At 45.4% G+C, this 27938-nt stretch overlaps 2 protein-coding genes across 3 annotated transcripts in view; one reads left to right on the forward strand and one right to left on the reverse strand.

The window, feature by feature from the left end:
- The first annotated feature begins 10264 nt into the window (after positions 1–10264).
- The window catches only part of sws (patatin like phospholipase domain containing sws), a 153488-nt gene continuing 135814 nt past the window's right edge, over positions 10265–27938 (forward strand). Inside the window, exon 1 of one of the 2 annotated variants that reach the window (XM_089581632.1) lies at positions 10265–10528. In XM_089581632.1, the coding sequence (XP_089437758.1) occupies positions 10469–10528 (60 nt within the window). In that variant the 5' untranslated portion in view covers positions 10265–10468. The remainder of the gene's footprint in view (positions 10529–27938) is intronic. The other variant, XM_089581634.1, reaches the window with a different exon arrangement.
- The window catches only part of LOC149352463 (histone-lysine N-methyltransferase SMYD3-like), a 48365-nt gene continuing 36587 nt past the window's right edge, over positions 16161–27938 (reverse strand). Inside the window, exons 11-12 of the mRNA XM_089581638.1 lie at positions 20899–21007; positions 16161–16495 (exon numbers count right to left, since the gene is read on the reverse strand). Coding sequence (XP_089437764.1) covers positions 16361–16495; positions 20899–21007 — 244 coding nt within the window. The 3' untranslated portion in view covers positions 16161–16360. The remainder of the gene's footprint in view (positions 16496–20898; positions 21008–27938) is intronic.

Genomic DNA, 27938 nt, shown 5'->3' on the forward strand with positions numbered 1-27938 from the left:
CTCGCAACACCTCCCCCCCCCCCCCACACACACACACACAGGGTGTCTCACCTAAGACTTTACACAGTTTTTAAATATAGGCTCTTTGAGTAAGAAGAGCGCTTTTTCTCGGCACAGCATTGTCAACCGTGTAGTACATCAGAATACACCTAAGACGTGCTAACTAGCAGGCTGGTTAATACTGACTAGTTAACTTTTAACGATTACTGTTAGGATTCTTAATTATTGAGAGGCGTGTAGCCCACCGCAATTAATATCGATATCAGTTTTCATAATTTTGGAAATGCGGTTACCCTCGGCGCTGTGACCCAACAAATTTTGGCTATTTTAAGGCGGAAGCCTTTAATGCCTCATCGTTGTAAGCAGAAGTTGTCAACAGAAATGTCACGCTTTTCAATTGGTCGAAACGGTCGTGACGTCACAGTGCGCGAATTTCGAACGGGGCCAATTGCACTTTGGCTACTAACCATGCAACCAATTAAAGGGATCGTATGGTGATGCTCCAAGTTAGTGGGACTTAGCCAATTAGCCTAATTAACCTTCCCAGTCAGACCAGATAAATAAATAAAACCGAGTAGGAAATTGGCAGAGCTCGGGAATCGAACCCCGGTCTCTAGTGTGCGAGACGAGCACGCTACCACTCCGCCATGCCAGCTCGATGGTTTGGAATGAACAAAGGCGCGTCTAGTGAATACGGTGTCTTCGTTCACTCCCATCTTCCTCCCTTCCCATTAAGGCGAGGTTTAGGTGTCCACCGAGATATGAGAGACAGATACATTTCCTTTCCTCAAAAACCAATTTACCGATGAGCAAGGCGTAGAACCTTTCCTCAAAAAGCGTTGCATTCAAAGGGCAACGCATCGCGCCGAACGGGCGGTGGTGTTCCGTGGACCGCCTGGTAGCGCTACAACACGCTATCGCGTTCCACTCCTCTAGGCGAAGCTTAAGCGTCATTAATTGGCAGTTAATTAATGCACCAACAGAATGTGAAGTGAACAATCGCGTAGCACAATGCAGCACTCAGGCTTTCGCCTTTCACCACTTTAGCTGCTAAAGTTCCTCGTAATTTTTTCGACGAGTTACGTGCTCTGGAGAGCTTGCTTTGCCTGCAAGCTTCTCGAAAGAGCATGTATTTTGGCGCGACGTAAGAACCTTATCCAGCGAGGCTAGTTTAGCAGTGCTGCTAAAGTAATTAGCGGCTATTAATTGGGATTTCATATGTATTAGTGAAGATATAGGAGGACAGCTTAGGCGTATACAGTACTAAAGGGCGGGCACGTGGATTAGCAGACAGACGAAAACTAGGCGTGGGATTCCTCATCAGTCAGGATATAGCTGGCAACATAGAGGAGTTTTATAGCATTAACGAGAGGGTGACAGCTATCGTAATTAGTCTTAATAAAAGGTACGCTGAAGGTGGTTCAGGCCTACGCGCCTACATCAAGCCATGATGACCAGATCGTTGAAACCTTCTATGATCGGTTTAGGTTTGGTTTATTTGGGTTTAACGTCCCAAAGCAACTCAGGCTATGAGGGACGCCGTAGTGAAGGCTCCGGAAATTTCGACCACCTGGGGTTCTTTAACGTGCACTGACATCGCACAGCACACGGGCCTCTAGAATTTCGCCTTCATCGAAATTCAGCCGCCGCGGCCGGGATCAAACCCGCGTCTTTCGGGTCAGCAGCCGAGCGCCGTAACCACTGAGCCACCGCGGCGGGGGAAACCTTCTATGAAGACGTGGAATCGGCGATGACCAAAGTAAAATTACAGCACACTGCACTGATGGGCGATTTCAATGCGAAGGTAGGCAAGAAGCAAGCTGGAGACCAGGCGGTAGGTGACTATGGCATAGGTTCTATAAATAGCAGGGGAGAGTTATTAGTAGAGTTCACAGATATAAATAATTTACGGATCATGAATACCTTCTTTCGCAAACGAGCCAACAGGAAGTGGACGTGGAAGAGCCCCAATGGTGAGACTAAAAATGAAATAGACTTCATACTGTGCGCTCAGCCTGGCATCGTAGAGGATGTGGAGGTCCTCGGAAAGGTCCGTTGTAGCGACCACAGAATGGTAAGGTCTCGCATTAGCTTAGATTTGAAAAGGGAACGCAGGAAATTAGTGAAGCGGAAGTCTATTAACGGGTTAGCATTAAGACGGAAAGTAAAGGAATTCAGGATTTCGCTGCAGAACAGATTTTCCGCTTTAACTGAAGATGACGACCGTAATGTTCAATGAAAAATTGTCTCACAGATATCATAACGGAGTGCGCCGTAGAAGTAGGCGGTAGGATGGTTCGACAGGATACCGGGAAGCTATCTCAGGAGACTAAAGATCTGATTAAGAAACGGCAAAGCATGAGGACGTCTAACTCCATAGATAGAATAGAACTAGCAGAGCAGTCGAAGTTAATCAATAAACGCAAGGTTGCCGACATCAGGAAGTTTAACATGGAGAAAATCAAGCATGCTCTAAAGAGCGGAGGTAAGCAGTGAAGAGAAAACTAGGCATAGGTAAAAACCAGATATATGCGTTAAGAGACAAAGAGGGCAATGTCATTAGCAATATGGATAAGACAGTTAAAGCAGCCGAAGAGTTATCTATACAGTAGCGATTGCAATCAGAATGTTACCGAGAGAGGCAGTAGAGCACAGCAATGGGACATCCCGCCAGTAACGAAGGAGGAAATAAAAGCCGTAGGAGCAATGCAGAAGGGGAAATCAGCTGGTGAGGATCAGATAACAGCAGATTTGTTGAAGGATGGAGGAGAGATTGTGCTCGAAAAACTAGCCACCCTGTATGCGCAATGCCTTGTGACCTCGAGCGTACGTAGAGTTGGAAAAACGTTAACATTATCTAAATTCATAACAAAGGAGACGTCAAGGACTTGAAGAATTACAGACCGATCAGCTTATTGCCTGTTGCCTACAAGGTATTTACTAAGGTAATCGCTAGTAGGGTAAGGAAAACCTTAGACTTCAATCAACCAAATGACCAGGCAGGCTTTCGTAAAGGATACGCGACAATAAACCATATTCATGCAATCAATCAGATGATAGAGAAATGCGCGAATATAACCAGCCCCTATATATAGCATTCATTGATTACGAGAAAGCATTCGACTCAGTAGAAACCTCAGCAGTCATGCAGGCATTGCAGAATCAGGGTGTAGAAGAGCGTTATGTGAAAATATTGGAAGATATTTATAACGATTGCACAGCTACCATAATTCTCCATAAAGTCAGCAATAAAATTCCAATAAGGAAAGATGTCAGGCACGGTGACACGATCTCGCCTATGATTTCACTGCCTGTTTACAGGAGGTATTCCGGGGCCTGAAATGGGAACAGTTGGGGATAAGAGTTAATGGAGAATACCTGAGTAATTAGCGATTCGCTGATGACATTGCCTTGCTAAGTCACTCAGGACATGAACTGCACAGCATGATCAATGAATTAGACAGGCAGAGCAAAACGGTGGGGCTAAAAATTAACATGCAAAGAACCAAAGTAATTTTCAACAGCCTTGCAAGGGAACAGCAGTTCGCAATTGGTAGCCAGGTGCTGGAAGTAGTAAGAGAATATGTCTATTTAGGGCAGGTAGTGACAGCTGATCCGGATCATGAGAGGGAAATAAATAGAGAAATAAGAATAGGATGGAGCGCATATGGCAGGTTCTCTCAGATCATGAATGGCAGTTTACCAATATCCCTCAAGAGAAAAATATACAACAGCTGTATCTTACCTGTATTCACCAATTTGGCACAAACGTGGAGGCTAACAAAGAGGGTTCAGCTTAAGTTAAGGACAACGCAGCGAGCTATGGAAAGAAAAATGATAGGTGTAACGTTAAGAGATCAGAAGCGGGCGGAGTGGGTGAGAGAACAAACGCGCGTTAATGATATCCTAGTCGAAATCAAGAGGAACTTCGGAAGTGGGCTTGGGCAGGGCATGTAATGCGAAGGCAAGATAACCGCTGGTTAACCGCTGGCAAGATAACCGCTGGATTACGTCACACATAATTGACGACGAAGTAATGACAAATCAGTAATAAGTGACTAATTACTGATAATGGCTAAATGCTAATTAACTGCTAATTAATGACGCTTAAGCTTCGCCTTTAGGAGTGGAACGCGACAGCGTGTTGTAGCGCTGCCAGGCAGTCCACGGAACGCCACCACCCGTTCGGCGCGATGCCTTGCCCTTTGAACGCAACGCTTTTTGAGGAAAGGAAATGGCGCGGTGGACACCCGAACCGCACAGTGCACGAAGGGAGGAACGCCACCACCCGTTCGGCGCAAAGCTACCGGCGCAGGGCTTAAAGAGTCTCGTTAAATGTCGTTGGATCTCATACGGTGCCCGGATGTTCTCGTTTCAGTGCCCGGATGAGTGGAATTCAGTGCCCGGATGTTGGCTTTCGGTCTCGGCGTGACGTCACCACACTGCCGACAACGAGAGCTAAAAGCATTTCATGCTTAAAAGAAAAAGCACGGTACATTTCCAGCGGCATTCCCCTCCAAGCTCCTCACATCTCAAAGCTGTGCGTGATGAAATAACGAAGCTAAACAAAGAAAGATGGAGGTAGCGTAAATTCGCGTCATTGTGGTACCACGTGCCGGTCGCTCTGCAGCTTCCCGTTCCTGTGGCTAGCACGGGCCCCCTGCACGTTCGTTTGTTGCACCGCGATACTGGCGCACTAAAGTTACATCAGTTTGGTGGTGGTGGTGGCAGTGCGTCCTTGGTGCAGAGTATGCTAGTGCTTATCGCTAGTGACTCAAACATGCGCTTCTTTCCTGTCGTCTCTATCCTTTTTCCTGTGAACGTCTTTTTAACGCACAGCCTTTCAAATATGAAACATGAGGCGCTGCAAAAGAGCTATACTGGAGCGTGTAAAGGGTGATAAGCGGGTAGCAGTCGGGGTATTCCCAGGGAAGACAATGGACGAGGTACTGAGAGAGACAAAAAGTGAACTTTCCGAGAATGTTGCAAGGCGTAACTTGGTAGTGGTAGCGGCGGGGCTAAATGATGTTCTGAATGGTGACTCCGCACAAGTACTGAAAAGATTAGCTGAGGGAGTGGACGGTATAAGGGCGATAGCACAGCAAGCGCAGATCGTGGTGTGCACAGTGCCGGTGGTACAAGGAAGGAATGGACAGGTTGCTAACGACGTTGTGAATCTTAATCGAGAGATAAGGACGTTAAGCCTCGAGAAAGACTTTGAAGTGGTAGACATAAACAAGGAAGTGCACAGAGCAGGCTTGGGCAGAGACTTTAGACGAAACGGCATCCATTTCAGTGGAAGGGTAGGAAAAGAGATAGGCTGGCTCCTGGGAGGCCGAGCGGCAGCTTTTTTAGGTGGTCCACGGTGGCTCAGGGCATAGGGGTAGGTAGAAGCGAAGTAGTAGATGTAACAATGGCGGCTGAGCCCAACAAAATGGCTACTAGGAGGCCCAGAAAGAAAACTACGAAAAAGAAATTTAACGCCAGGATCAGTTACATAAACATGCAAGGGAATAGAAAGAGAGCGAAATGACTAGAAATAGAACAGCAGTTAAAGGACAAAGAAGTAGGTGTGTACGCTCTATGCGAGACACATCTGAGGGATCTAGAAGATCCACCTTTAATCGATGGCTATGTATGGGAAGGGTGCAACAGAACAACAACGGAGAAGAAGGGAGGAGAAGTAGGTATGCTGATACATCAAGGAACAAATGGGGAAAGAATAAAATCAACTTGAAAAGAACATGTTTGGGTATCAGGTACAATTGCTGGTAAAAGGACATGTCTACGGGTAGTTTATTTAGGGACCGGGGACAAATGCAGGCAGGAAAACAAGAATCTAGTTAGGTGCCTCAATGACGATATAAAGCAGTTTGGAGACGGTGCTGATATTATTCTGCTTCTAGACATGAATGACCACATCGAGGATCTGGATGGATACACAGATTGTAATGGGAAGTTAATGCTAGACTTCTGTGAGCGGCACAACCTAGTCATTGTCAATAGAGAAACTAAATGTGAGGGACAAATCACGTGGGAATCCCTTAACAGGCAGACAATCATTCACTACTGTCTAATGCCGCAGGGCATCTATAGCAAGCTCGCAATAATGGAAATAGACGAAGAGGGGAAGTACAGCCTAGGAAGTGATCATAAACGCATTAGTCTACAGTTGGGAGCCCTAGTTAAAAGAGAAATGCAGCGAAGCCAAAAGGCAACGCAAAATTAAACGACGAACAAATAGCGCTAATAGCAGCCGACATAGAGGAAGCAACCGAGAAACGCCCCATGGAAAAGTGGGATCATAATCAGAACTACTCATCACTACAAAAACGAAACGAGAAAGGAGTAAACCGCTGGAGAGGAAAGAGGAAGCCACGAAGCTGGTGGAATATGGAAATTAAGGAGGCCATCGAACAACGACGGGCGGCTTCAAGGGAACACAGAGAAGCAAAGAGGGCGCAGTTATCTGAAGAGGAAATAGGCGAAAAATGGGAATCTTATCGACAAAAGAAACAGCAAGTTCGGGTCCTCGTCCTGGCTAAAATAAAGCAGTCCTCTGATCAATGGCTGGCTGAAGTTCGCGATGCAAATAAAGGGGGGCCAAGAAAATTCTGGAACCATATAAGCTGGTTAGGAAAAACAAATCAAAGAAAGCAGGAACAGATTAAAGATGCTGAGGGAAAATGTTTAGAGGGAGACGATGCTGTGAACTACATTACGTCAGTTATATCTGCGTCATTTAGCAACGGTAATAGGGTAATCTCCTTAAGGGAGGGAGCAACACAGGACAGCACAATAGAGAACAGCTTAGAACTGACTAGTCTTAGCTGGAAAAAGGCGGAAGAAAATATTCCTAAAACCCCATACACGGGGATAGACAAAATTCCAATTAAGCTGATTAATGAACTTGGCCCAAGAAGCAAGGAAACGCTGATAAAAGCATTGGAGACAGTCACAACAAATAAGCAAATTCCGCACAGCTGGAGACAGAGTAAAATGAATTTGATTTATAAAGGGAAATGAGATAAGATGAACACAAAATCCTTCCGTCCGATTACGATAACATCTGTTATATACAGGCTGGCAATGCAGGCGGAGAAATTAAAAATGCAGTCATGGGTAGAAGGTAATAGGATCAAATGTTTAGGGGAAACCCCCAAAGTGGAGTAGATTTGTAATAAGGGAGTAATTACTCATTGACATCGACCTGAGCGTAGCCATACAGCTACAAAGGAAAGCTATATAGCTTTCTCAGAAACTTCGTAGTTAAAGAAAAATTCGACCTGGTCCGGGGTTCGAACACGGGACCACCGCTTCACCGGAGCAGTCGCTCTACCAATTGCGCTAACCGGGACGGCAAGCTTATGGTAGGGCAAGTCCTTAGGAATAATCCGTTGTCACTAAAAAACATTCAGTTGAGGGGATTCCGCAATCCACCGCGGAGAGCGATACGGGGCCCATCTTATGGTAGGGCGAGAGCGAATTGATCAATAACTCGAAGTGGGAACTGTGTTGGTCAAATGTTTAGGGGAAACCCCCAAGGTAACCAGCACAAAAACTTCATTGAGCGTTGAAGATAGCCAAGGGATCGACTGGATGCTGCAGTGATGTTGTTGATGTGCGTTGACCACGTAAGATCGTCAGACAGGTGTAATCCAAGATATTTGTATGCTTTAGTAGCATGTAATCGAGAACCGCAGATAAAGTAGCTATGTGGTATTAAGTTGGAGCATCTATGGAAATGCATGACGTTACACTTAGCAATATTTAAAGACATTTGCCATTTTTCACACCAGTTTCCTACTGCTAGCAAGTCACGTTGGAAGCTAATACTGTCTTACAACAGTATTAATTTTACAACAGGCTGGTAGTTATACGAGTGCAATTCGTACGTGACTGTCGAAGTATCGTAGTCCTGCCGTGCCCTCACAGTTACTTTTGCGCTTCATGACTGGCACTATCATTGAATTTAAAATATTGTGAGATAAATATATGGTTTGTTTGTGTGTTTTATGGGAGTTTAACGTCCCAAGGCGACTAAAGCTATAAGGGACGCCGTAACGAAGGGCTCCGAAAATGACCGCCTGGGGTTCTCTAACGTGCACTGACCTCGCACAGTACGCGGGCCGCTAGAATTTTTCCTCGATCATAATTCGACCGCCGCGCAAAAATATGTGAATTATATAAGTTAATGGTTGCATGAGCAATATTCATATATAAATCATAGATATGCATTACTTATGAATATTGTTCACGTAACCGTTAGAATTCAAAGCACGATCGAGTTATGGTATAACATCTTATCGTTCGCCATTGATTTTTCAGCAACAAAGTGCACAAAAGTTGCTGTGCAAATAGAGTGCAAATAAAAAATCGTTGTCTCTGTTTTTTTTTCTTTTTTGGTATACGGCAGTCTGTCCACTCCCCGCTGCAGAAATGGTTTTCGCACACATGCTTCGCAACTAGGACATTCGCACGCTAACATTTTATCCAACAACTTTACGTAGGGAACGTCTGCAGAGCTCGGTGACGCGTAAGCCCCGGAAACGGGCGAGTCCTGTCAGTTACTCATACCATCACCTCTGTACCACACACTCGGGAAACCAAGTTTAGGATGCAGTGGGTACGTGTAGTTGATTTTATAGTATCCATAGTACTATATATAACAAGTAGTATAGATGCGGCTATCGATAGTACTATCAATAGAACTATTGATAGTACTATCGATGGTACTATCGATACTACTATCGATAGTACTATTGATAGTCTTTTTTACCATCGATAGTTCGATAGTGACTCAACTATCGATAGTTTTGCATAACTAGTGCGCGCGCGTGTGCGTGCGTGCGTGCGTGTCATATAAAATCGATTCGTCCAGACTAATCGCGACCGCAGCGGTCGCATTTTGATGGAGGCGAAATGCTAGCTATAGAGGCCCGTGTGCTGTGCGATATGATGTCCGTGCGCGGTAAATAACCACAAGTGGTCGAAGTTATCCGGAGCCCTCCACTACGGCATCCCCATAGCCTGAGTCGCTTTGGGATGTTAAACCCCATAAAACTAACATTCGCACAGAATATTAGTATTCTGGGACGCACCTCTACGTTAACAGTATCGCTGATATAAGTTTGTCGTTTACGCGGGTGACAAAGAGCGTTGCTTTTACAACGCCAGGAGTAACGAGTTAACAGTGAATCCCAGTGAAAACTGCCATAAATTAGGCGCATGGAGCACAGCATAATGTTCATTTCGAAAATTAAAGTAGCTGTTTTCAGACAAGAAAATAAACCACTAGACATGCTTTATCTATACAGACGAGACCACTTATAATGACCGCAGTTACAACGAACGCTCGCTTATTACGAACGAGGGCGGTACTACCGCCAAAATATGTATTAGAGCAATGGGACTGCGTCTCATATACAACAAACAACCGTGGCGGCGTAACACGGTTAGAATTGAATCTTTCTGGCTGTCACTTGGTGTGGGGAAAAACGTTTTTAAATAAGGCTGATTATACAGAAAAGTTTACGACGTCGGTTAAGAGCGACTACGTTTTTCGAAACCTGCAGCACTGAAAAAAAAAAACGCTGCCGATAGTTATTGCTCGCTCCAGCTAAACATTTTGCGCGAATGACGCCGGGCTCGACAGGCCGGTTGATAGTATTATGAATGGTTGCTGCGCCGGTATGTGCACAGACGGCGCTCTCTGCGGACGGCACGTGCTCGCTATGTGGGCGCGTCTCCAATCATCGGCGTCACCCGATGGCCTCAGCCAGTGTGGCTGGACAAAGTAAAAAAAAAACGGGCAGCAGAACAGGGTTTGTAGTGGCCATCCACCTGTTGTTCGCAGAGCTCGACTTCACCCGCAATAAGTAATTTTTCATAGCCGTATTCGTGAATTGCCCGCTAGAGCGTTGTCACGTTCGGCTTATCGGCCTGTAGCTATATGGAGACCTGATATGCTCATTTTGTCTAAATGTTTGCCATGCAGCGCGCCGGGCTAATAAGGGCCACCTACTCCCAGAGATCGCTGATGCAGCAGCAGCCGCCGTCACGGCCACATTCGCCAGACGCGATCGCTCCGCGACGGTCGTGGCGCCGTCGCCAGGCACACGCAGCGCCCACCGCTAGGGCAGCCAGCGTGTGCTAAGGGTGCTCTCTTACCGGCGGGTTCACGTTACGCGCACACCGACGGCGCTAGACGAGCAGGCCCTTCCCTCACCCTTCCACGGCGTCGCCGAGGGACAGCTCGCTTCGCTCGCTCGTCGCGCAGGTGTGCTTTGGCCAGCTCGGGCTGCACTGCAGAAGGCATGCCGGGACCTGGGCCTGGCGGCCTTCTTTATAGCGAGCCTCTTTTTGCCAGAAGTAAGCCCGGGCAGCTGCGCATGTCTTGGCAGAGTTTTTCGTACACTGCAGATGTCACACTAGTGCGTACGTCACATGGTCAGCGTACTGCGGGCGTATGTCGGCAAAGCCCCGTCCGTCGACCCCAGCCACTGGAGCCCGTCCGCGTGACTCGCCGGTGAGTTGACTACAGCCCGCCGCACGGCTTCACCTCCTCCGCTGCTCGGAGTCTTCAACTAGCTGCAAGTCTCGCATTAGATTCACATCATGCAGCGTTGGCGTGAGGACTGCGCAACTGTTGTTCCTATGGGCACCAAAGCTGGCCTAAAGCGCATCACAAGCTCGAGGTAGCTGCGCAGACAGCAGCATCGGTGCGTTCGTAATTAAACCGAATTTCCGGTCATAATATATGCTTCAACGATGCGCTACGCGCATTCTGAAACACTGTATGCACAAGGCACAGTGTGTTGTGCAGCATTGCCACTTCACGTGGCTTGTCAGCATGGAACCGTACAGAAGCAGACGTTGTCTGAAAAGCATTGTCTCTGACGTATTTGCTTACTTTTCCAGGTTTTTTATTTCATCGAAAGGCCGTTGACAGCTTGAGCTTTAAGTTCATCTAAAAGCTCTACATATCTTAGCTGAACCTTCCTTCTGTAAGCGAGCTGCCAGTCGTTGCTCGGGAGAAAGTATGCACTTTCCACTGCTACAAGATGCTCCAGTGTAGCTGAAGGCACGTGACAATTTAAACTTGAAAAGTTGCCGCAAGAAACAGCATCGGTTCTGCTTAGTATTGCGTGTTTTAGTCAGTCGTCTCTACTCGGTCTTCTCAGAATTCTCTCCAACTGGGGTGCCGATTTCTGCGTGATTAACGGCGTATTTCAATCGGTGGTCAGGAGCAAGTTGTCTTGTTCCGCGAAACTGGACATGTTTCAACGAGATTTGGATGCAGATCCCGAGTTCCGATTGGAGGTTGACGGATCGTGTTCCCTCGCGGATTCACGGCGACGCTCCAAATTGCCAGTTGCAATACGCCATAAGAAAGCCGACTTGGCTTCGTAGCTGGCAGTGTGCCATGACTTAAACGTGACAGCATTTCGGTCTACGGAAATACTCCGCCACGCTGAAGTTTGCGAGTGTATGCATTAATTCGTTTAATGCTGAGGTTACCATGTTGGAGTGGGGGTATGAACGCTATTTTCTGCGGAAAAGTACGTAAACTCGCTCAATCCGTACATTGTGTTACCACGAACACCTAAGCCAAAAAAATTACGAGGTGCACTTAAATGCAAAAGCTGTGTGCGGCCCGCCACCTGCTGGGCCAGCACCGTACATTGCGAGGGGGGTTTTCAGTGGGTGCCGCATGATGGCGCTACGACTGCCCGCCAAGCACGGATGAAATCTGGTACTCGCTTGATTGCGACGTATGTAATTAACATGCTCATAATTATTCATGTAGGCCTCCGTACATATCTCGAAGATACGTTTTTAAGAAGTGTGCATTCATTAGACGCGCCTTTATTCAGCTTCAAACAACGAAGTGTCGTGGCGGAGTGGCAGCGTCCCCGTCTCGCACGCGACGGCCCCAATTCGTTTCCCACCTAGACCCCAATTTTATTTTTATTCTATGACACGTATTCCGGACAGATTTCGCCTACAGATTTTAAGGACAGCCGACCTTCAACTGAGCCACCTAATGCTCTCGCATTAATAATACACCCTTACACGCAGCAGAGAACCCACCATAGCGCGCAAAAGTTGGCGAGGCCTTTCCGGAGACTTCTTCATATTCGCGCTCTCCGTTCCACGGACCTGCGTAATGAGATGGCTAGATTATTTCAGACGTCACAAGGCTGCCGTGGCCGCGACCATTCAGCCGCGTCACTCCGGCAGGTCAGGAATCTCCGCCCCCGGGGAATTCCCACGTGCGACGCTAGTGGCGGGGCCGGTGGAGGAGCGCCAACCTTTGAGCGCGCAGAAAGTGACGAGAGGACAGGGAAAGACGCGAAAACGCTGAAACTCAAATGCTGACTGCACATACATGTAATTCGGCTTCCATAAAACGCATGAAAAAATTCTCGAAGGATATCCGTGAAGCGGCATTCTTTAATATTCCAGGCATACCGCACCTTCAAGGCGGATTCACACCGGCGAGTCGCAGACATCGCGCTACCGATTTCAGTCGATTAGTTACGGTTCCAGAGCACTAGGAAAGTGGGAAGCGAGCGCAACTAATCGATTCAAACCTGCCGCGCAACCTCCACGACTCGCCAGTGTGAATCCACCTTTACTGAAGACCCCTTCAGAGCCCCTTTAAACCATTCCACGATATTTAAGGATTCAGATCTATGTAGCCTAGAGTTTTAAAATGTTTAAAATGGCGACGTAATCACTGATTGATGTTCACGCTTCTCCTCACAGCGCAGGAGAAATGCGGAGAAGCTCGGTAATGTCACGGACGGTGGTATTTTAAATTTCCGCTGCCTCCAGCAGGGGCGAATGCACGGGTCGCTATAGGAGGGAGCTGTTTGAAGGTTTCCGTAACAAGATGTTGCGAGGAAAGGCGGGAAAAAGCTGTACAAACTTGAGAGTTCCCGACTTCCTTTTTGTAGTGGGAGTATGACATCAAAGAAAAAAAGAATTATAAGATGACCAATGCTCAGCATAGAGAAACATAAATGCATGCATATCATGTAATACGTCTGTGGTAGGAAAAAAAACAAGACAGCATAAAATCATAACAGGAATTATGATACAGTCGTACGCAGAAAGACTATGGGTACAAGGAAATAAGTAAACATATTGACATTGACACGAGTAGACTAAATGGCAATAGCCACAAAACATCGGACAGGGCAAGATTGTCATGACAGTACAGCTGGTTCAATAGTGTAGGTGACGTATGTTGCATTTGTTGGCCATAATTTGTACGGCACTTCTTAACATTTCTTAACCCTTAAATCCTTCTCAGGCCTTACCACACCTAGCCATGCGTCTTAGATGCTGTCAAAAAATGTTCCATGAGCTTTCCTTTCAGTGGCACTGGTTTTGTTCACTGAAAGCAAGCTTTTCTGCGTTAAAAGCCATTGTACAAGACATCATGCTGCATCCACTAGGCGCTGTGCGCTGCAGAGAAGCCTGAAAACAGTCATAGTTTTAATCGGCGATTACTTCACCACTTCAAAAGGTAGCCCGTCTGGTGGGTGGGTGGGTGGGGGGAAGTGGAGAAACTTGAGGAAGAGGCAGAAAGCTGTTACTTGGTGTCTGTCCAGAAATAGGATGCATTTCCGTGCCTGACGGATGACAGAGTCCGTGGAAGCGGTTGGTAAGGGTGCACTGCTGTGCGTACAGGGCAGGGCATGTGCCAAGGAAATGCTCCAACTTTGTCATCTTCTTTAAAGGGACACCGAGAACTCAATCCAATTTTTGTTCTTGGTAAAAATCGATTCTATGTCTCTTTCTTTGTCTGGCAGCAGGAGACGCAGTCATTGAAGAGAAAATACGATTTTAAAATTTTCCCAACACTCAATTTAAACCCATGACATCTACACTAAAAAAACTCTGTGATCACCGTTTTTTTAGGCCTGTTATGCATGCGGTAGCAGGATCGAATCCCAGCTGCAGGGGCTGAATTTTAATGGAGACGAAATGCCGTGCAATGTCAGTGCATGCTGTCAGAGCACTGTACTAGCTGCGGCGTCTGTCAGTGCACGATGTGAGAGCCCCATAACATTAAAACCCACATTCCATCTTTCTAGCTCCTTCATCCCTTCCCACACGACGCGGGTTCAGCTGTGTACTAAGAGTGTGACAAAGTTACTGCACCTTTCTTTTCCTCACTGCATTTTGGGAGAGCGCTGCCCTTGAGAAATCCTTTTGGGGTCTCTCAGAGGCACGAAACTTGCAGCACCTTTAAACACCTTCCCTTGTGCGCATGTGCCGCATGCGCCTGCGAGTGCACATGACTTTTGTGTATCACTTCACGGTTCACACTGCGTTATCAGACTAGCTTGTCAGGCAAGCCTCTCCAGCAACCATCATAAAGAATGCCTTGTCCTTCGCATGATGGTCATTATTATTAATACTGTGGTCAACGTCATGATTACTACTTTTACAGTCATTATCAGTAGCACAGTACAGCCAAAAAAACAACGGAAACTACATCACTGAAACCTGTGGTTCATTCCTTACTGACATCAGAGTCTTGGAACTTCCCTCGAGAGCGCAATTCTAAGCTTTTGTTATGAGATCGCTACGTCACAGAGATTAACCATTGCATCGTTTAACCAAGTTTTTTTCCTAAGGAGAAACCCTAATATGAACACCGTTATATAGTGCAGAAAGCGCGTGTGTGCACACACACATGCAAAGGACGACCTGTTTAAACTTCGGTCAAATTTGTGCAAGTCTCATGACTCTCATGACCCCTTTAGCGTGTTTTATTCTGCACTTAGCATGGAATTAGCGTTGATTTTACGAAATGCTCCGAGGAAATTATTTTTGTTTTGGGATATCTATCGCGGGAGCGCTGGTATACTATTGCGTTCCCTGTCGGTGGGCTTCACTGCGTTTGTGATAGAAGGTATAATGACGCAGTGGTCAGTCGCTGGAGTCAAAAGCGGCTGTAAGAATGGTGGTGAAGTTAAGCAAATGTAAGGCCTATGATACTTGCAACGTAGCTACTGCAGCGGCACCAAATATCTTAACATTATGCCGGAGTGGTCCCCAAGCACAGTGACATTTAACTTTCGAGTGCCATGAAGGCGGAGGTGAGAATACATGTGCTTCCCACTGCGAGCCGCAAAAAATTACACGCAAGACACTCAGCACGATGCGAGCGCATGAGGAGCATGCTCCGAGGCATACACCGCGTACACGTGATGGAGGCATCGCTTTCTTCTCGGGTGGCCTGTGCGGGTCCGTGCTAGCATTCTCCTTAGATCTGTCATCATACAGTCTGTAGTTTGACTTGCAAGGACGGTGCCGCGGCCTAGAGTCATGCAGTCCAGATATACCCATTCCATTCCAAGGAATTAGGAACAGCAGTAATTTCATTGCTTTTTGACTCTCTAAATTCTCTCAGTTTGGAGCATGCTGTAAACTGCCCCTTTACAACGATAGCTGTATGATGGATTTTCTCCATGGTAAGCGGTGTAAAATCCTGAAGCATCCGTGACCCCAAAGGAAAATTCCCACAAAGGGCACTTTACAGTTGTTCAGCTCATGAAAGTGCTGTCAAGCAGTATTTTTGTAAACTGTGATTCCTGCACTGAAAAAAGATGAATCTGAACTGCCAGCATCTTGTGACGGAGCACTCGTACTATGCACTGTGAAAAGGTCACATCTTCCAAAGCAATTTTCTTCGACAAACCCCAAATTTTTGCTGCGCTTTTACGTTACAGTCGCTTGTTTGTTGTACAGCACAGTATCCTACACACCCGAATTCGACATACTGGCCTTTGACAACCCATGTAACAATATTCCCTACTTCCCCCATGACTCCCCGGCAGTGGCCGGGGAGTGCTACGCATGGAATTTCCATGCCAATTATCTCACGCTGTACTATGTTCTCATTTAGCTCATCTCTTTCTGGGTTGACAGTGTGGCAACACAGAAAGCTAATGAGAAGAGAGGTTGTCCGGCACTATCACTTGCACTGCCACTTGTGAGCGTGGAAGGCTGTGGGTAGGCCATATACAAGAGCTCGACCAACAGTTTCACAGCCACATACTCCACTGCTGAATGAGTTTACTTACCATGCCCAAGGAATAGTTTGAGAATTGATCAAATAATGGCACTCAACAGCACAATTGCGTATTTGTTTTTTTTGTTTAATTTCCTAGTCACATTATGTAGTAAAGCACTGGAACCTTTGGCATGATTAGGCTGACTCAAATAAAATCAACCACTGCATTTCCTACACATATTACATGATTGTGAGATAAGTTCCTCTGCAATTAAAACCCCACACAGCTAAGGCACTCCACACTTCTGGAATTCAGAGTGCTTGTCACTGCACTTTAACAGTGACACCTTCGCCTCTTCCCAGATTTTCCATTTCAAGCTTGCAGTGACCATATGCTTCTCTCAAGTGCATGTAGACTGGATGGGAACATCCGTGGCTGGTGGCAAGTGCAGGTTCAGCCTGCAAACAACCCGAAATCACACTCAGCAATAGTAATGCCCCCGAAAATCTAATGCAGCAGAAGCAATATTTTTTTTTATTTTACTTTAACCCAGACTAAGAAGGATATTCATGTTCATAAATACAGTTCCAGGAAAACTCGCACGCAGGATAGCATATTTGCAACTGCAGTGATATGGTGATGACAAAGGAAAAGGTAGCACCGTCTTCACGAGTGGCGTCTTTCTCTCAACAAGGAGGCCACTCCAACCATGAGTTTCAGCATGTCACCGCTGCCGCAGAGAATTTCGATAATTGTAGTTCTTAGCAGATGCCAAACGGCAAGTACGGTTGGAAACGCAGATCTCGAAGTAGCAATTTGTAGGACGCCCCACAATGGTATATTCGTAAATTATCAAGACATTTCGTTGCAGATCGGGAGGCTCCATCTCCTAGCTAAGTACTGTCGACTAGCATATAGCGCCGTCTACTCAGCATTATCACCAGCTTAGGGCAGTTGCTTGGCTGAGTAGGTTTTTCCATGCATGTAAGGACACTTACAACTCTTGTAACTGTAATAAGAAACTGCAAACGCGAAACCATGTAATAAACGGCAAAACACTGTCATGTGGCTAGCGCTGCTTCTTTGGAGGGCTATTCGTTACAGCAGGGGCCACTGCTGGAAGTGGCTCAGTCTAGTACTGTTCTCTCCACAAGGCCATTAGTGTTTGGATGGTATGCTGCACCCACGATATAACGACCACCGAAGCCTGTCCGTTGTCGGTCACGATGGCCCCTGGTACGTCAAAATGGGAGAACAGGTCTTGGAGACACTGGATTGTGTGATCCGTCGTGGTCTTCTACACAACGTAGACTTCCGTCATTTTTGAGTGTGCATGAACAGCAGCGAGTAACATTTTGTTTTTAAAGAGTCCAGCGAAGTCCAAGTGAACTCTCCGCAAGGGCAAAGTAGGCCATGACCAGGAATGAAGTGGAGCTCGCGCTGGTTTGTTGCACTGCTGCTGACACTCCTGACATCTCTTTACGCATTGCTCGACATCTGGATCAATTGCCTGCCACCAGACGTAGCTCCTCATGAGTTCTTTGATTCTCAAGATACCAGGGTGACCTTGATGCAGTTCCTCGAGAAAGAAGTCCTGGTGTTTCGGAGGCATGACTACTCTCATGCCATACATCAAACACCCTTGATGGACTGCGAGCTCCAAATGCTTGTCGAAGAAAGGTTTCAAATCCTTCCCAGCGACAGCCAGATGTGCGACGGCCAGCCAGCACTTGTGAATTCTAGTACCTTGCTCAGTAAAAGGTCATGCCTTGTTTCATAAGCTCTTGGCCTGTGATGGGAGGCATTTCAAAATGAAGAAAATGGAAAGTCTCGTTTCTTCTACCGATTCCTGTTCACTGCTGTCAAGCGGCGACCGCAGTTGACAATCTGCTTCCATGTTGTCACTAGATTTCTTTAACTCAAGGGTGTAATCGTAGGCTGACAACGCAACCGCCCACCCCTGCATAAGTGCAGCTGCCAGCATAGGGATGCCCATTTTTGGGCTGAAAATCGCTTACAGTGGTTTATGGTCAATAATGAGAGTGAAGAATGTTCCCGTAGACGTAGAAATTAAACTTTTTACACTGAATACGAGGGCAAGGGCTTTTTTCTTGATCTGACAGTAATTCTCCTCAGTACTTGATAATGTCGAATTGATCATTTATTCTGTTCAGAAGAACCGTGCCTATGCGGTATTGGGGTGTGTTGCGGGCAAGTTCAAGGGGTTGCTTCAGATTGTAAGGGGCGAGAACTGGAGGGGAGGACAAGCCATAGCTGCTTTTATCTCCTTGAAAGCAACCTGGCAGGACTCATCCCATGTCCACTCTGTTGTTTGCTTTAGCAGCTTGTAGAATGGGTGTGCCAAAGTCGACATATGTTGAACAAGCTTACTGTAATAGCTGACCATTCCAAGGAAAGAGACTGCACTTGCTTCTTGTGTTCTGGAGCAGCTGCACTAATCTATGCCGATACCTTTTCAGGGGACACGCAAACACCATTGCTGTTGATGACATGGCCCAGATAACGGAGCTCTCATTGAAAAAATGAGCACTTTTCACACCGGATACGCATACTTCATTCTAGCAATCTTGATAAGACGGCTTCCAAATTGCATAAGTGTTCTTCCTTGGTCTAGCCTGTGACCAGAATGTCATCAAGATAGCAACCAGCTCTTTCCAACCCTTTCCAAGTATTGTCCATGATTCTTTAAAATATGCTTGGGGTAGACGAAATGACGAAAGCCAGATGGTTCATGCTGTACAAGCCCTTGTGCGTGTTTAACGTCAGTAGCTTCCAGGAGCTGCCCACCATAAAGACCTGCTGGTAGGTTCTATTAAGGTCAATTGGGAAAATCCCTCGCCCTCCACAAGCGTTGCTAGAAGGTTACCTTACCTATCCAAGATAGCAGGTGGCGGTCTACTTCCAGACAGTGATTGCTGGTGGTTTTATAATTGCCACACAGCTGGAGGCTTCCACCCCTCTTTACCACCGGTACCAAGGGCGTCGAGTAGTCACTTGTAGCAACAGTTGTTATGATGCCAAGCTTCCAGCCGAATATCTTGCATCCATTCTCCGCCGAAAAGTGCTGGTTCTAAAGTGTCCACGACATACAGGAGAAGCTCCATGGTCTGATCATTGTGGTTCACAACAACTCTCACCAGACCCTTAGATTTCACCAGCGCTCCAGTTTACGTGCACAGTTTTCATGAAGTTGGCTGTAGTTGCTTACATGAAAAAAGCTTCTTAAATTCGCGCCACGAGATGACAGATACAGCTGCGCTAGTGTCAAGCTGCATTGTCAGCAGGTCGCCATTGATGTTCAGGGCCGCTGTAATTGGGGCTATGTTGACTGCTTGAAGTGGGACAGACGACTTGTTTTGGACGGATGCCAGCCTCTTCACTCGTCTCCAAGGTTTTGTCTCCCTAGCTTTTTTTCCTTTGCGGAACACACGCTGAATGTGCCCTTTGCGGTTACAATTGTAGCATGTATCGCCAATATGAGGGCACACTTCACTAGAATGATTGGGTGAGCCGCATCAGAAGTAGACTGTTTTTCGACTCAAACCTTGTTCACATCTGGCGCCACGGGCACGCTGTTATGCGTGAATGCCGCCCTTTTCATTGCAGTTTCCATGGCTAGAGCTCTACCTACGGCCTCCTGGAAGGTTAGCTTTTAGTTCTCCATGAACAATAGACGCTGACTGTCTTCCCAGAGCAGGCTGCGGACAAAACAGTCCTGACGTACTTCATCCAGGAAGCTTCCAAATTTGCAACTCTGCATCAGACTTCGAAGTTCAATGACAAATTCGGCACTGCAAAATTTCAGCACGCTCTGCAATGACGGATGGCTGCAGCATCAGGCAATCGCCCAGGAGTTTCAGAAGACAGCCAAACTGAGCAGCACGTAGGTATTTGCACTGATGAGACTAAGAAAAGCAAGAACCTTCTTTTCAATGGGAACATCGTTCACCAGAATGTAAGCCTTCAGTCCTTCCTCATACGAGCACCAGTTGCTCGTGGTCTTGTTGAAAGCTTCGAACTGACCGACACGACTCATGACTCACTTCAAGTTTCTGCTGCCGCGATGCTGATTTCAGGAATTCCACCGCTGCGTAATCTTCAAGGCATGGAGGTGAAATGCTAGTGACCCGTATACTATGCAATGACAGTGCACATTAAAGAACTCCAGGTGGTCGAAATTATCCGAAGCCCTCCGCTACGGCATCCCTCATAGCCCGAGTCACTTCGGGACATTAAACCCCATAAACCAAACCATTCTCATAATGTATGCCCATTCTTCGTAGCAGTCACCTCAATTGACACAGCAAAACGTTGGAACGAGTCCCTCACTGTTTGAACTAGATATGCGAGTGCAGAGTACATTCAGCATGCAACGTGAAAGAAACAGCTAGCTTTCTATCCTAGCTAAAGAAAAAAGCTAATCCCGTTTATGCACACTGAAATCCTAAAACTGGGAGTATTCCCATTAAATCTGAATCAATGATATCTCTACCAATAAGAGGTTTTAAAATTTTATTGAATGCACCATACTTATTTGCATAATGGACACACCTTCCCCACTAAAAATTTTAAAAATTTGAGGTGCACATTCATTGCACAGAGTAATATATTTAAAATGGCTTTTTCCAACCAACATTGATGGCATGCTCATTATGCGAGTGTGTCTGTTACGCAAGTAAATACAGTATCAAAAAATGTAGAACCATATCAATTTATCACTAGAACCCATTCGGCTGAACATGTGCCAAAAGTGAAATCAAGCTCAAACAACATGCAGGCAACATTTACCAAAATGAAAAGCTGCAGGATTTATTCTATGTGGAGCCTTTGGCCAGCTCACCTTCTTAAAGTACTCCACCGCCTTCTCAAATTGGACTGTGACATGATAGAGCTTGCCTATGCCATACAACAGCACAGCATAGAGAGGATTGTACTGTCCATAACACTCCCTGCAAAACAAAACACAGTGGTATAAGTTGTTTGGAGGCACTACTAAAAGATATTATTATCTGCACTCTTCTCAGAATTTACACCCATTACACAATAAAACTTTCAAAAATTCCTATGAATTAACCATACCAGCCGGCCAAGTGGTTTCACTGGAATCACATCAATCTCAGCAGCAGAGATTACTAAAGCGCCTCAATGAATTGATTAGTAACCAGTGAAGTGAGAGGCCTTTCAGTTCCTACTGGCGTGCTCAAGTCAAGATATTGACTAGTAGCACGCTAGTAGGAATACAATGAATGTTGAACCAGCCCTCTGCCGCATTTTCTCAACTCTGCAGCTTTTTCACAAGGTTCAGAGGAGGAAAATAAGAAAAAAAGTATTTAGAGATATTAACAGCGACATTTTGAGTGTGTGGTAAAAATTTTTTTTATTTTCTGCCCACCCCTACGTAATACCTCTAACGGGGTCTTTAAGGTAATAAAATGAAATTGCTAATATGCTCAAGACATTTCATGTAGATACACCAAGAAATAGGAAAAGTTTTACTGAAAGCCGCGTCTCTTCTTAAGATGGGCGAGCACCAACAGCACCAGCTGTTGCCTGTTCATGCGAAATGCACTCTCTTTACACACAGTTCAAGTTTTGAGTTCCAACTCACTTAAAACTGAATGAACCACACCAACCAGAGACATCACATTTTTGAAAATCTAATTACTATTTTATCCAGCACACTTATGAATTTAATTAATGAGCCTTAGTTTATTAGCCGACAAGTTAGTGTGATTAAAGTAAGCATAATGAAGCTGCTCAAGTATCCGTTATGATTTACTTCAAAGTAGTTATAGAAACATATCAGTTCAGATTCCTTCCACACAACCTATCATCACTGCCACATACTATTATCATTAACTGTTTCTACTCAAATGCAATGTCTTGTTACTATTCCTTAATACTGTACATCCTGATCAGCTGATACAGCCACTTTCTTGCATGTGCAACACTGCATGGTAAACTCCACCTTATCAAGCACTTCGTAAATCGCGCATGTCACAAAGCTGGGACCCACACTGAGGCCCCATAAAATAAAGAAAAAAATACAATAATAATAATAATAATAATATATGGCCATTCCACACAAAACATCCAAGACATTGCGCTCGACCATGTCCGATTTGTTAAAAAAAATTCATGGAAACTTAACACAACGTGCATATATAAGCCTAAAATATTTTTGCCAAAAAAAATTTATTTGCGAGTTGAGCTCAGTTTAAACGTTTCGAAAAGGCGTGAAACCAGGCACTGCTCAATAATTGATAAAAGATCAAAATATTTAGAAAACACTCCACAATAGACCTCTCCTGGCCAACATCATCAGCGTACAGTAAACTCTCAGTTGTACGAACGCCGGTTTATCGAATATTTCAGAATAACGAACTTTTTAAAAATCCCCGGCAGTTTTCTTACAGATTCTATGCACAAATGTTTCACTTAAACGAATTTCGGAATAGTGAATATTTCAGTTTAACAAACACGCTCAGAGGACCCAGGCTTATTTTTCCGATCAGTTCAACGAAGTTTTGAGCCCTGCACTGCAGGCGCAACCGATGCCCGCCCTCATCGAACCGCCGCTCCTGCGGCAGTGTAACGTCGCTCGCGCTACAGCGCCCATGGAGCAAGCGGCGATGCGGAAAAAAAACGGCAACGAGGCATGGCCTCCGAGATCAGTTGTGAACCTGCAGGTGATCTCGGAGGCCACAAACAAAATAACATCGCTGGCGTTTACAGAGGGCAGCGGCTCACGCGGTTTTCTTGATAGGTGGAAAGATTAAGGCGCACCGGTTATCGACTGGCTAAAGTGTGCCTACCGTATTTACTCGATTCTAAGCACCCCCTTTTTTTTCATGATCACGATGCCCAAAGTGAGAGGGGGTGCTTAGATTCGAAAAATCTAAACTGACCCCCCCCCCCCCCCCCCCCCGGGCCCTTTTTCGCGGCGAAATGTACTCAATGAAACGGGCGCGAGAAAAAAAATTTTAGGAAACATTCAAAAGAAAAATAGCTGCAGACAGTTCTGTGCCGCCATCTGTCTTGTAGTGTCGGAACGCAGCAACACAAAAAGCGCCGTGGACGCCGCTGTCCTCACTTCGGCGAGCGCGGCCTCGCCGGCTTATCTGTTTCTTCGGTGGCATTTGTTGCTGCGACAGGCGTCTTATCTTTTCTCTTTATCTTTCCTCTGATCTTTTAACTCTCCTCTATCTGCACTTGGCAGCGGTGGTGGCTTGGCTCCAGTAGGCAGGCCCGTGCAATTTCCTTTTCATCCTTCTCTCAGTCACAACAACAACGCGCAGGCCGCGCCTCCTCGGGACTCCGACTGCACAGGCTCGACGAAAGCAAGTGCACTTGGCGGCCTCGGCAACGCTCTCTTCCGCGCAAAAAAGGGGGTGCTTAGATTCGCATGCAAAGTTTTTTTTTCAGAAATTTTTTTCCGAAAATAGGGGGGGGGGGGGGGGGTGCTTAGAATCGCGAAAATAGGGTACATCCTGGCCTGCGTTTGCTGACGACCTTTTTTGACGGACGGTACGAGCCAGACGTCGTACGCAGCGGGGTCCTTCTAAAATTTGCGTCGTATAACCGAGGTTTTTAATGCATTGTCTCTATGGGGGTTTTGCCGGGACCGCACAAATTCGTCGTAAAATGCGGGTCGTCGCATGACCGGGGGACGTATAATCGAGGTTCCACTGTATGTATAAATTCCATTTCACACTTTTGACACTATGGATGCCATGTCTTATGCTCCATGAATTCCACTTCAAACTTTTGACTCTGTATGCCATGTCTTGTGTTAGTCTAGTGAATATTCAGTTTAGTGAACTTTCAGTTAAGTGAACTAATTCCTTCGGTCCCTTGAAGTTCACTCAAGTGAGAGTTCACTGTACGTGTTTCTGGTCTGATGGGCAAAACATGTGCCATACCGAGGAGGCTCTCACTGGGAGAAGAAAGGCTGCGGGGCGTCTCGAGTCGAGAACCAGGGCAGCGGGGGAGCACTCGACACCAGCAAAACCAATTCGGAACCGAAAATGGACGATTTTGCTCATCGGGGCACACCTTTTTGAAGTCGCACTGTTTACACCAGGAAGAGGTCTATTCTTTTAATGACATTTGAACAGATTCTATCTTTCGATATCATTCATATTATGTATCTATGGTCAGTTTCAATATTTATTTTAGAATTTTAATAAAACGCAAAAACTATACTATTTTGACATTTTTTTAAATATCAACTTCCTCTCAGAAATTAAGAAATGGCCATCTTGCTTCCTTAGATATCTATTACCTATAAAAAATGTTACAGCCGATGGAACTGTATGCGTAGAAGAAAACAAATACTGAAGTTGCAGAAAAGTGCGTTTTGAACCATAAACACCCATTTATTTCGCTCTGCGGTGGTCCAAGGAAAGATACAAAAGATGGCAAGTTTAGAAGAACAGTTTATTGTCTTTCATTTCTGAAGGTTCAATAGAGGTGATTTTTGTTTAAAGCGAGAAAAAAAATTTTTGAAGTTGAGCTATTACGCCGTAAGTTGTCATCTCTTTGCGCCTCTTCACCGCACAGCACAGCACCGTCGACATTGTGACCAGGTGAAATGTACAGTTCTCATTCTTAAGTGACGTCTCCACTGCAGGCAGGCATCGGAACATTGGGTAGTCAAACAGATATTCATGGGAAAATATTGCCTTAGCACTGCCGTGGCGGCACATGCACCAGTGGGATTGTTATTCCGTGTGTTCATGCCGCACTCAGTCAATGTCAGAGCCATCACAGACGTGTACAGGACGCGAGGAGGAAGCAGTCGCGGTATCGCGGAATGTTCAGTCGTGAGAGAGTGAGGCACCTCCGCGCGATCGGGCCACGCTAACCGCTGGGCTGTCTTGCATTACCTGAAGCCATGGTGAGGACTCCACTCCATCATGTGCACTCTCCGCGATCTTACCTATTCAGACATAAATAAAGGACTGGTGCTACGGTTGCCATGCCGGCTGGTCGTTCCTTCCTCGTGGTCTGCGCGAGACAGCACATTGAATACCCCCGTTTTTCTGCTCTTGACTGACAGCGGGTCCGTTCGAATTTTGAAAGCGAAAATGATCTCACTTATCGCATACCACCCACCGAATGGTACGCGATATCTGCCATACCTAAGCCCTAAAGATGCCCAACTGCAAGTGAGGGCAAACTGTAGTGGTTATCTGGCCACAAATGTGCCACGCCAGGTGCTGTGCTATGCGGTGAAGAAGCGTCAAGAGGCAACGCAACTTGCAGTGCAAGAGCTTCACTTCAAAATTTTTGTTCTCTCTTTAAACAAAAATCACCTTGACTAAAACTTCAAAAATGGCAGGCAATAAAACTATACTACAAAACCCGCCATCCTTTGTATTTTTACTTGGACCACCTCAGGGTGAAATGAATGGGTGTTTATGGCTCAAAACGCACTTTTCTGCAGTTTCAGTATTTTATTTTACTTCGATATATTCAGTTTCATCAGCTTTAACATTTTTTATAGGTAACAGACACACAGGAAAGCAAGGTGCCCATTTCTTAATTTCCAAGAGGAAGTTATTTTTTTAAATGTAAAGATAGTATAATTTTTACTTTTGATTTAAATTTTGAAATATTTATACTGTCCAAAAATACATTATCTGAATCATATTGAAAGCCAAGGTCAGTGTAAATGTTACTAAAAAATTTGTGGAGTGTTTTCTAAAAATTTAGATTTTTCATCGATTATTGAGCGGTGCCTTGTTTCACACCTTTTCAAAATGTTCAAACTGAGCTCACCTCATGAAAAAATTTTTTTCGGCAAAAATATTTTAGGCATATATTATGCACATTGTGATAAGTTTCCATCAATTTTTGAACAAATCGGAGGCGCTTGAGCACAACGTCTAGGATGTTTGGCATGGAATGGCCCAATAATAATAATAATAATAATAATAATAATGATAACAATTTATTCACAGCTCTCTATACAAGTACAGTAACAAAAACCAGGTTTACCTATGCCACCGGAGAGAATAATAATAATAATAATAATAATAATAATAATAATACAGTAGAGCCCCTGGATAGTAAAGCCTCTCGGACCAGCAAAAATCTTTACTATATCAGTTGTTGGTGATGGCATGGCTCTGAGGGCTCTCCGGTAATTAAGTGGCTGCTTACTAAACACAGTGCTGGTTTACAAAAAAAAGAACACTCACAAATACCTTCCGTCCTACTCTTATTGTCCCTTTATGTGATAATTATTTATTTTCAGTTGTCACATCTCATGTTATAACGTTTTCGATTTCCTTTACTTCTTGTCGAAGCACAGCATTTGCACACATACAACAAGGCTATAAATATAACACGAGTTTGATTTCATGTGAAAACCAATTTTTTCCATGAACATGGCATCATTTTTCCGCAGCCTCAGCATCGTTTAAGAGGCAATCGTTAAGAAACACACACGACAGAGTCGAAGCATGGCAGTACCGTTCACACAGTTCCGCCGCGACTCCATTTCTTTGGGCTGCCGTGCCGCCCTGCGCTTCATGCTGCTGAGCTACGAATGTTCGCCCGTTTTCTACCCTTCCATACTCTTCACTGCACTTTTACTGTCTTTCCTTCCTCAGCGAATCGCGCTGCTTTCTTTCTGCGTTCATAGCTAGCTTTACTTTTTTTTTCGTGCACGTCACACACTTCACCTCACAGCCCCAAGGACTTCCAGAAGTTGGCTTCTCCTCACAACTTCCAAGCTTGGTCTATCTCGAAGAGCATGGTTTTATCGTCTTTGGTATCCATTTGCCTCCGAATGTTGGCCTTGCGTGGGCCGTGTTGTTGTAATTCCACAGGAAGTACGTCACCACGGCTAGACGCTCTTTACTATAGCCGTTCCTTTGAAAAAAATCTTTACTATAACTGAAAAAAAAAATGTAGTCTTCTAAAGAAGGCGAAATGGGACTGCAGTTTCACTTTCAGAGTTTTTGTTATATCCAAATTTACTATAGCAGGGTTCTACAGTAATATTCAACGCTACAAAAAACAACCACCAATTGAAATGGTGCTACTCATATCATCTCTACCATTCAGCAACACCATGAATCAAGCACACACAATAAGGCAGCTCAAGGTGCTGTCACCAACACACTTTGATATACAATTGTAATACCAGTGCCACACGAATGAATTTAATGGCATTAAGTGCTTACTGCTTTAAGTTTTAATACCATTCATGCAGTGCCACACACTCAAATTTAATGGCACCAACCTTACTGAGTTCGCCCCAAATCAGTTGCCTGAGCAATGCATACTCTCGACCCTATTCTACACACAGAAAGGCATGCAACTTTTTGAGTAACAACTTCCTATCCAGTAGCAAATGGTTTATTCATAACTTTCAGTCACACGAGTCACATGAGGCTTTAATAGGCAATTATGTAGCTCCCAGCAATAGAATCAACAAAAAAATTATACATTCTGGTGGATTATAGGGTGCGTAGGTCTGGAAACTCGTGGCTTTTTGAATTCCGTGAACTCTTCAGCATGATTATGAAGCATGGTTATATTTCACTTAGTGCAAGTGTAGAAAAAAATGAAGTAGCCAACAACAAATCCCTGCAGGCTTTAGAACTTAAAAGAGCCCCAAAACTTCATAGAGTGACAGAATAATGAAGAAGCCAAATGTTGCGCGCCCTGACCTAGCAGCCCAGAATTGAACAGTTCAATCTGCACTCTATGTGCCACTCACACACTGCATCGTCCATTCCAAGATGCTTGTGTGAGACATGTGACCTTTCTTTCCTTGATTCAGCACCCCATGAACTTGTGGCATTGATAGTACATGCTGCACGCTAGATGCATCATCCAACAAGTTACACAAAGTTATAAAAGTGC

Source organism: Amblyomma mixtum, chromosome 3, assembly GCF_055824585.1.
Source record: "Amblyomma mixtum isolate Tamu chromosome 3, ASM5582458v1, whole genome shotgun sequence".
NCBI lineage: Eukaryota > Metazoa > Arthropoda > Arachnida > Ixodida > Ixodidae > Amblyomma > Amblyomma mixtum.